This window comes from Rhipicephalus sanguineus, chromosome 10 (assembly GCF_013339695.2).
Source record: "Rhipicephalus sanguineus isolate Rsan-2018 chromosome 10, BIME_Rsan_1.4, whole genome shotgun sequence".
In the NCBI taxonomy this organism is placed as follows: domain Eukaryota; kingdom Metazoa; phylum Arthropoda; class Arachnida; order Ixodida; family Ixodidae; genus Rhipicephalus; species Rhipicephalus sanguineus.
In genome coordinates this window covers 60,108,040-60,118,467 of record NC_051185.1, presented here as the reverse complement: position 1 = coordinate 60,118,467, position 10,428 = coordinate 60,108,040, and the positions used below count along the sequence as shown (strand labels likewise).

The following is a 10,428-nucleotide window of genomic DNA, read 5'->3' as shown; positions in this document are numbered from 1 at the left end:
CGGAGGGACCGGCCACGCAGCACGAAGTTATGTGGCTCAAATTCCTTGCTAAGTACATGCCAAGTCACAGCTACAAAACTGTCCCCAGGCGCGTGAGTAAACCCATCCGCGTAATTGCATGGATGCCGCGCAAGTCTTCAAGATGCTTTGCAACTTCTCGTACACGGCATGTCTTGTTGCAGAGTACAATTCTGGCACGACACTCCGGGGAAAACGTGTGCGGCTAGAAACTGTGAAATTCGGAACTGCGCACTTCATGGTGCAATAAAGCCTGTTCTTCCACTATTGAAAAACTGTGCAGGACAGAGGCACTAAATGAGCAATGTTCATGGTGAGCTCCCGGGGCGGGTACTGTTGGCACTTAGCTGCGAGGATAAAACCTAGGCATAGACTCGTCCTTTGCCTACAACCGGCATTTTTGATGCCGGCGTCGTTGTGGTGGCTGCGATGCGACTGCTATATTCTTTGTGGGCAGCTGATGGCGCTTCAGGTGGTTTATCAACGGCGTGGTAGTGTTGGTCGGTGTCTTCAAAACGCAGCCACAAGTGAGACACTTTGACGATCTAGTCCCAGTCGGGTCAAAAAAGCTCCAAACTGACTTCGTTGCTTCCTCGGTGTGGTCTCTTGTTCGCTACTCATGGGCGCCACGGTACGAAGCAGCAACTTGAACGCAATAGCGAGCGTTGTCCGCCGAAACAACACAAATGAGCAATGGCACTTCGCATTACGGTGAAAAAGAGAGTATAGTGCGAAAGCGCTCTAACAAGAGCACGTGAGAGATGACTGCGATGTATGGCTTAGAGCACGGCAAACAAAACCACCGCTCTTATGATGATGCTAATGATGATAGCGGATTTATGACTTTTTAGCTTCTACGCTTTGGCGGCACGGAATGTTAAGCAAAAGCGGCTCCATCTGGTGATCAATATGACGCCGATAGTCTCGTAAAAACTACAGCTGCATGAATCTTAGCGAATTAAACAAGAAAATCACCTCTCGATGTTTCATCGTTTCGTTCCTTTGGTGTTTTGGTCGTAGGCGCTGATTACTCGAAAATTATTCGAAAACTATTCGAAATTATTCGGTATTTCAAATATGCACTATTCGATTCGAGTGCCGAATCGAATAGAACAGTATTCGATTCGTTACTTGCAATTTTCGAATATTCGCACACCCCTACAATAGCCACTTAAAGTTCGAGTGTACTACGAGTGTACTTAGAAATTTATGATGTCACACTGACATGTGAGCACTTGAGATGCTGCGCAAAATCAAATATAAAAGAAGGGAACTTTCACCTTTATTGTATTTATAAGAATCAGCCTCCTACAGCAAAAGTGATTAACATAGAATTAATGAAAATATACTGATAAAGATACTTGTTCAATCTGAACTGATTAGGGTTTCTCCTTAGTATCCCTTTAATGTGCATTGGTTGCTTCCTCTTCTTCATAACAGGAGGTCAAGGGAGGCAGGTCCTTCCAGAAGCTGGGCTTTGCAGACCTCACCTGGTGGAGTTTGCTGGTGCGAGGTCTCTGCTCACGGCGCTACTTGCTCGAGGGTTACGATGCCAAGCACCGGCAAGACAACTCTATCCTGCAGTTGTCACTTAGCATGACCTCCATCTCTGGAGATCCTTGCTTCAAGGCGTATGTACATGACCTAGTTGCTTTTCACTATGACTGTCGCTGTATTAAATATTTTAGGAACAAGGCCCCTGAAAGTGAACCTTAAAACCAATTTTTTATAAAATGGGAAGACGTGCATGTTTGGTTTTCTATGCAAAGAAAGGCAAATACCTAAAAAGCTAAGTCCACAGTGAAACTTCACCCTGAAAATAAAGCAAGCAAGTATGCCTTGTATATACCGGAGAAACCCATTTGATACGTTCCTTGCTTTTGTGTTTTGGCTGGCTGCAGTGTCATGCATTTGTGGTCCCAGCCTAAAGCCTATTGACTTCCTTGTATTATTTCACCACTCGACACTTTCCATCCTAAAATGTTTCCCTCATGTTACATTGCATTTGAGTGTGGTGGTCACATAAATCTATAAATGCAGAGAGTAATGCACTCTCGCTTGTTAGCAAAGAGCTGTTGTCGAAGCACCCGAAGTAGTGCGCATCAGTTGAAACATACCAGAATAAGCATGTTGAGCACAATGTGATCACAGGGTCACATATTGGGCGAAGTTTTGCAGGTGTTAAAGCAGAGAGGATGGCTTCAGAGAATGTTGCGTTGCAAAGGCCGGCTGTATGACTCTCTGTGATCGTCGTCATCATGATGCCATAGCAATGATGATGTTAAATGGATTAATTAAGCAGATGTTATTGCACTTTATTTTGTTGATAAAAGTATGAGCATTGCATGGTTGTTACTTTGCTTTCGCTGTCACTTTTTCACCTGTCAGGCATATTTGTAGTTAGTATTTAACAGGCCAACTCCGGCGATTTTTCGAGGTCAATGGATCTCAATAAAATTCGCTGGGTACGTTCCTTTTAATGTTCTCGTTATTTATGCCAAATTACAAGCTGGAGAGATACGCAGATTCATTACAAATGAAATTATTGATTGCCCCGACTCTCCCCACCTCACTTCCTTGAATTATTGGCAACATTGTGTGCGTGATGTCATTTTTGGTAAAGCGGAAGTGACGGAACCGAGGGGCCACTAGAGTTCTGCTAACCGCAAGGCAACAATCGTGTGTGTTTGGCCAGCGCTTCGTTGGCTGGGCGTGCGAATTTCAGTCCCTGGTAGTATAGTGCATGAGATGGTGGCAAGTGTGTTGCGTTGTGGGCTGCACACTATTCCCTGTTGGCAGTCACGAAACACTCGCACCTAACGATTACCCTGCATCTTTATATTAGAGTGTTTTAGCTAGCAATGCCGGTTTACCGCACGGAAAGTGCGGTGATACCGTACCGGCTAAAGAATGCAACATGCGTGAGCATTAATGTACGGAAACACTTTCTGTAACATATACAGGGTGCACCGTGACCGGGCCTATTGTATACGGTGAGCTGCACGTCGTGCGAAACAACGTAGCCTAATCGAGTAACGTTGGTGTGAAAGGTAGCTCGTACTTGGCTGTATTAATTCCTTCGGCCCTACCAACGCGATGTTGAACGCCACTCTTGCCAAACTTATGCACTCTTCCATAGCAATATTAAGAAGCTTTAGTTAGTCCGCAAACTTCTCAGCGATAGCATTTTACGCGATCGCGACCCCACAAGCTCGAGCCGCCTGGACAGGTGGCGCCATCTGGCGGTGGAATGTGCAACCAGGCAAGCAAAGAACTAAACAGGTGTATTCCACTTAATCGAAGAGGAATGGCGATTTTAGTTGGCCTCCAAATGTGTCGGAATCGCAGCTGTCAATTTTCCGACAGCTCCGAGGAGCTTGTGCACGTGGCACGGTTAGTCACACACAAGATATATTTCCGACGGAGTCACCTTTCCCTTGAGCGTCTGCTCTTCACCGCTTTCGCACCTTTCACACTACGCGCTGGCGGGACCGGCATGCCTTGCATGGTTTCCGGTTTTTGCCGACTTATACGTCACGCGAAGACAGCATGCTCGTTGCGTTTCGGTTTCGGTGTTGCGCTTTTTTGCTTATTTAAATTATTCTCCAATATGCCGAGTATTTCTGCTATCGGGCCCATGACAGGAGCGTCTCAGGAACATAACAGCGCCATTACTTTAACATGGCTAAAACGTCGCCGGAGTTGGCCTTTAAGCCTAGAAAGGCACGCTTAAAAAATGAATGCTTTGAGAGTGGCACTACACTTATGCATTGATTTGGGGCCTTCCCCACTCCTCTGATTCCTGGCTTCGTTATTACCTGAAAAATGTGCTTTTCAAATTTTCGTTTATTACAGGAGGACATGAACCTAATTAATCTTTTCCTACCATTCCCACTGGCCATTGTTAACCTGCTATCAATTGTTTGAAATGCCTCTTTGAGACCTACATGCTGCTCGCGGACGTACTGCATTATGGGACGTGAAGGAAGAGAACTAAAGTTGTGTTTTTTAGGTAGTTCACTTTTTCTCAGCTTGGCTGTGAATTTTGAAAACGCTTTGGTATCATCAAATTAGAGCATGACAATTGCCACCTCACCAAGCGGTTCGCACTGTTAGAAAGATCACAGATCTCGTGATTTTGCTTAGTCTTCGGTTGATTTATCGGCAGCTCAAGCAGCAGCAAGTCTGAGGACGTTGCCTGTTCAATGTACTTCGATTTTGAGACCACTGATGGTGAAGACCAGTGTGGAACACCTGCAGTTCTCACCACAAATGCTCGTGTGCTCCTCTGCTAGCAGATGTGTGCGATCCTTGTGTTTTTACCTCGGATGCTGAGAAATGGCATTCGGAGAGATGGACAAATGAGTCGATGAACGCAGTGTACCGAAGGAAAGAGCGAAACAAGCAAACGCATGCAACTCCGCTAGCGTTCGCTGTAAACTCGTGCACAACTGCACCACCGCAACTAAATTTTGACCTCTGGGTGGTTTGGGGCCCTTTAACAATTGAAGGCAAACGGCATATCTTTCTTTTCAATCAGGCGTACAGCTTAGAGCTCGGTATTCATTTCAATAAAGAAAACCTCAAAACAAGCATCCAAACAGCATGATGGATGATAAGGCGCCTGTGGAACAATAGGAATACCCTCCATAGTTAAAAACAGCGCGAAGAAGACGCGGACAAGAAAGAACACAGGACTAGCGCTGTTCTTTCTTGTCCGCGTCTTCTTTGCGCTGTTTTTAACTATGGATTCTTACCAACTACCTCGCATTCACTCACTTTTAAGGCATACCCTCCCATGCGTTCCCGGTAAAGATTAGGTTGCAGCTGCTTTGCACTTCACACGAGGGATTTGAATGACGTCAAACGGCCCTTCCTTCTCCCCACATGTTTCCCGCTTTCATATATAAAAGGGAGACCCGCCTAGCAACTCATTCAGTTCGTTCTAGGACTGCCATGGGTAGACCACGGAAATTAGACACAGAAGAACAGCGTGAATACAATGCTCGACGAAAGGAACAATGTTGTCTTGCTGAAAATGGTCGTGGAACCAATTACGGTCTACCACAGTGACCACAAAGCGATTATCACTATCATTACTCTAAAGTAATAATAAAACATACCCCCCCATCAGCATGTGTGGTGTTTTATACAGCCTCGCTGGGCATTCACGTTCGCAGGGCGGGATGGTGGCCAATTTTTTACACCATAGGCTACTTTCATCTCTGTTTGAGTGACTCTGCTGAGCTTAGAAAACAAGGCACCTGATGGACACTATGAGACAGGATAAACCTAACAGGAACAGAGTATGAAATGGAGTTATCACATTTTTATGTTTTTTGGTGGACTGTGTGATGCCATTTATCCTTTTGATGCTTTGTAACTCCCTTCATAGTTTATTGCGATACATTTATCTTGAATCTCAAATTAATTCAGCCATCAGTCGCCAACTTAAGGAACTACATCCTTGACCTAAAAGAGGTATGTTAACATTTATATTTGTGCATTATGCGTTAAAAGCAGTTATTTGAGATCTACTAATGCGAGTCCAAACATCTTCTGTGGTTCAGCTGTGCCAAAACAAGTTATATGTACCAATGGCAATGCCAGTGACAGAACTAAATATTTTTGCACATCAAGGACTACCTCAGCATACCCTGTAGCTTCCACCCACTCCACAGACGGAGTGTAAGTGGCAAACAGTCTCATTGTGTGCTATTGTTCAAGTGCACACCCAGGAAGGTGTATCTGTGGGCTCGAGGCTAGGCAGCTTCATTTGGGGGAATGAATTGGAGCACACCCTCACAGATGTGTGTGCTTGAAATGCAGAACACTAAAACTAAATTTTAAAACTTTTAAATGTATACAAGATCTTCAGTAACATGTTCAGATACCTTTTCTTTCCATAAAAAATCTGGAATTGAATTCATTGTCCGAAGATATTCTAATGTGCTTACCTGATGATGATGATCATTTTTTTTTCTATGCCTAAGATTTGATGAGTCATGATAAAATATTTTCCCACAAAAACTTCGTTCTGCTTTGAATTTGAACCAGTGTGCAATTTTGTACATTTGCTTCTTCTTTATTCGTTTGGCCCTTTTTTACAAGACAAGCCCAAAGAGGCCACACTTTACTTGCTGCAAAGTTTACTACATGGTTATTTTGCTGCAGTCCTGGTTCTCTCATTGTAATGTTTAGGTGGGTATGCTCACACTTGCTGTGGCGCACTTCCCATGTCCTGCAACAACAACCACCAGAAGGCTGAAACATCACTTTTTTTAACTATAGTCCAGGCAAGCACTGGTGCCAAATGGACGAGTATAAAGACTAGTGCAAGGGGGCAATGCATGTAAAATAATTTGGCCAGCATTTTGGTCAGTGCTGTCAAAAGAAATATGCATATTGTCACAAGGGTAGAACACACTGACCTAAGTCTTTTTATTGGTTTACACGCAGTCCCACACTGCTGCCATGCCCTGCACCCAGTGAGCAGCAGCCCAATGAGCTGCACGTAGCGGCTCCCAAGGTGGATGACCACAGTGGTAGCAGCATTGCAAGCAGCAGCAGTGGCTTTGGCAGCCTGCCTCGTAAGCAGCGGCCTACCATTGGCAATACATCTGCAGGTGCGCTGTAACGCATTTGGTCTTTGTTGCTGCCTTGTCCCAGTGGGTAGTTTTTCCACTGCAGTCCAACTACGAAGTGCTGAAAACTCTCCTGCTTCTCTCAGATGGAAGTTCTCCAGCCATGATAAGCGTATAAATTACAGTAGAACCTTGTTAAACAGTAGTTTTATGTTTAATGTAGTTGAGACGAATCCCAATTTGGTCTCCAAAGGGCCTAATGCATTCGCTAAGTGCCTTAAGGGACACTCAAGGCGAATAACAATTTTAGCAACACTTATAGATTAATGCTTGATACCGTCTAAAAGCTCAGTAATATTGAAAACCATGTTATAGAGATATTACAGTCAACGTACGATACAAAATCCAACCTCCAGCTGGGCATTGCAGTGCCAACCTGGTGAAGCGCATACCCAGTATGTCTCTGCCACTGGTGTTTAACCACTCATAATAAAAGGGTCATTGCAGCACATTGTAAGATGAAATAAAATACTAGCTATGCATTTCCATTAGGTTTTTGGTTAAAGCATCTTTTTGGTGTTGGCCTTGGTGCTGCATAAGCTTGCATCCCAGGGACAATTTTTTTAGAAACTGCACCAATCTCAAAGTTCATGCTGTCCCATCTTGGAGCGACAGAGGCAATAGTGAGAGCCGGAAGGATGTCATGGCTACCACGTTTGACGCTGACATGGGTGACGTGGGCGGTCGAAAAGTTTCGCTGCCCACACAGCCCTTTTTCAGTAGTTTTGTTGACATGCAGTGCTTTGCTCAAGCATGAAGCTCACTGTAACTGCAAGTAAGAGAAAATGCTGCGTCCATGAATTGTTTTCAGCTATCTTTCAGGCTGTGCTATTGGAATTTGTCATGTTTTAGACAAGAAACTGTAGTGACACCTGTTGCACAGGAAAGGGCTATTCCATATGCAAACTCGTTCTTCCTTTCTCGGGCATGGGCGATTTGGATTGCGCTTGGGGTGTGCAAGCTGTTGCTGTCATTTACCTACCAATTAGCGTGTACTGCAATCCCCATTTTGCTGCATAAAGCTTAGCACCCACAACACTGCCTTTTTCGGTAAGTGCAGAGACTGTTGGACTAGTGATTTCGACTTAGCAGTGATGCATTGATGCCTGTACGGATAACCATCAGAAATGCAGGGAGGCTTGATGCTGGCCATTGATGAATGCACTTTTTATCTCCAACAACCTTATCACAGTAAGCATCCTCATCTGTCAGGCAGTGTATGGGTTGTAGCGCTGTTGTAAGCTTACTGCACAAATATAATAGGTGTTGACTAAAATGCATTGCGCCGTCATTCACTGCCACCTCCTTGTAGGGGGCCGATTAGTGCTTGTTGCTTGTGGAAACGAAAGCAGCGTTATCATCATTGCTTTGGCCCAACAAGATAAGCACAGCACACATGGACCATCAGGTGCAGTCACTGCATGGACACTCCCACAGCAAACGTGTGCACGGCACAGCACAAAGAAATGCTTCGTGCTCTACTGTGCTTAGCGCATGCTTTCCTCGCATCCCTATCGGTTATGGTTTAACAAAGTTATACTTCAATGAAATTTTGTACTTGCAAGTGAATTCAACCGCTATTCATGGTTAAGTTCTACCATCAGCAAAGAATTGCAAATAAATTTTGTTGCGCTGGTTTCACATTTAGTATAAAAAGCACAGTATCCAGCGGTATAATGTTTACTTGGAGGTTGACTGTTACACAAACTATTATCGGTGTTACAAATTTCAAGGTAGAATAACATTTGATTTAATGCACTCATGTATACAATTTTTTTTTGCTTGTATTGAACTCCAGATACTACTAAAGATTGTTTTGAAGCAAATTATTTACACTCTATATTGTTTTGTGGGGCCTATCCTGCATGGTTTTACTTTGTTGAAGGTAGAAATGCAGTGATCTTTTGCTCAGCTTATTTTTTATTAATTCTAAGAAAAAGATGTTTTAGCTTCCAGACTGCATCCAGACGTGGTGGGGGCCTTTTGCTTGGATGTGTTTACTGCCTTTGTTTGCACTGCTGGCTTTTGCCGTTCATTCCAAGAGTTACACAATACCATTCTACACTCTAAGTGGCATAAATGTTAGCTTATTTAGTAGTGCTTTTGTGTAGTTGCTACGTAGGGGAGACAGATTATTTTGAATCCAATGTTTCAAGAGCTTCCCCAGCGTTTTAAGTTGCTAGGAGTACTTCGTGGTAGACCTCAGTGTGCAGCTGTTTTTACCTCTTCTCTGAAAACCATGCAGAAGGGGGCAATGGTGGCATGGGGTGCCCAGAGCCAAGCGAGCCCAGGCGGGAGGAGGACTTTGAACAATGCCACTCGCGCACTTCGAGCTATCACAGCCAACATTCTCGTGGCTCTGGCTATGGCAGTCTTCAATCGCACTCAAGACATGGTAGCTCCGAGTCTGGACATGTCAGGTAGGTCTGCTCTGGTTCAACACAAAGCAGAACACTTTAAGAAATGATTACAGTCGAACCCATTTATGACGATCCCATATATAACGATCAGCGGTTATAACGACCAAATTTCGGTGCGATATTCCTATGCTATTCATTGCACTGTGTCCGCATATAGCAAACATTTTTCAAGCTACTACTTTTACAGAGAACACATCAGACACACTCGCAGTAAAAATATGGCATGTACAGTATAGACCGCTTATAACGTAAGTCGCCGGAGTCGCGAATATCCGCACTATAAGCGGTACCGCACTATAACCAAAACAACCTTCTTCAAAGGCTGCACTTGCGCAAAACGTGTTGAGCATGTAGCCTCGCGTGTCCGATAATCGACATATGCGATTTGGGGCGCTTACAACCTCTTAAATCTCCGAATGTTCAAAAATTAACCGCCAAAGACCCGCATTGCCAACGAAATAACACGGGGGAAAAAAGCAAACAAAACAAAGTGCCATCGCGGAAATTCGCCGACTACCTTCCAGGCCATCTCGAGGTATGCGCATTACACAGAAACCATGTCGAATCGCGACCGAAATTTCACGTGCTGAGCGGTACCGATCGTTCGATTTCACGGGCGCGCACGCTATGTCCGACATTGCAATCGAATCCGGAACCACCATTCGAGAGTTGCATGTGCCAACCATGCCCTCGTTTTCATTAACGATATGATTCTCTTCAAGTGCAGAGTGCATCGCCATCGCAAAAGTTTCGTTGATTCCGCACCAAACCGCAACTTTTATCGCCCGCGACCGCTACCGAAAAGCAACCAACGCTGATTAGGCCTAGCCTGCGGTTCAGCATGTTGTCGTGGGAAGTTTGTCCAAGACAACATGAAGATCGGACGTCGAAAAGATCGCACTCAAGCACTAACCCAAGAACAGCGCGCGCGTGATACGAAGTTTGTGTTCGCGGCCGGGAGATCAACGGCGACAAAAGCCCGCCAAGCTCGTTTAAGTCCGTGCACTGGCAGAAAAGGCGAAAGCTCGCGTCATGAAGCCGCAAATTTGCGGACGAGGTAGCAAACGCGATATCTGTAGCAAGTGTGATAACGACGACGCTTTTACCGACAGGAAACTTACTTTAAAGCGCACTGATGAGGACGCGATCGCACGTTCCACGCGTAACGCGCTGCCGGCAAGCGGCGCGGAGCCTTGCCGCCTCGCCACCGCCGGTGCAAAGGCTACTCCGTCGCCTAGGCAACCACCATCCTTCCCCACTCGGCGAGCCCGCACAGCGCTGCCGCGGTCTTTTTCCTCCCTCCGCCCCTCGTCTTTCACGTGCGTGCCTCGCCCTTCGTAACGACC

At 45.2% G+C, this 10,428-nt stretch overlaps 1 protein-coding gene across 1 annotated transcript; it reads left to right on the top strand.

Moving 5' to 3' along the window:
* Positions 1-322: 322 nt before the first annotated feature.
* LOC119406420 (protein FAM102A) lies at positions 323-9,096 on the top strand. The gene is made up of 4 exons (XM_037673166.2): positions 323-331; positions 1,459-1,649; positions 6,478-6,644; positions 8,908-9,096. Exons 1-4 carry the CDS (start codon positions 323-325, stop codon positions 9,084-9,086), a joined length of 546 nt encoding a protein of 181 aa, XP_037529094.1. The 3' UTR covers positions 9,087-9,096.
* Positions 9,097-10,428: the final 1,332 nt, after the last annotated feature.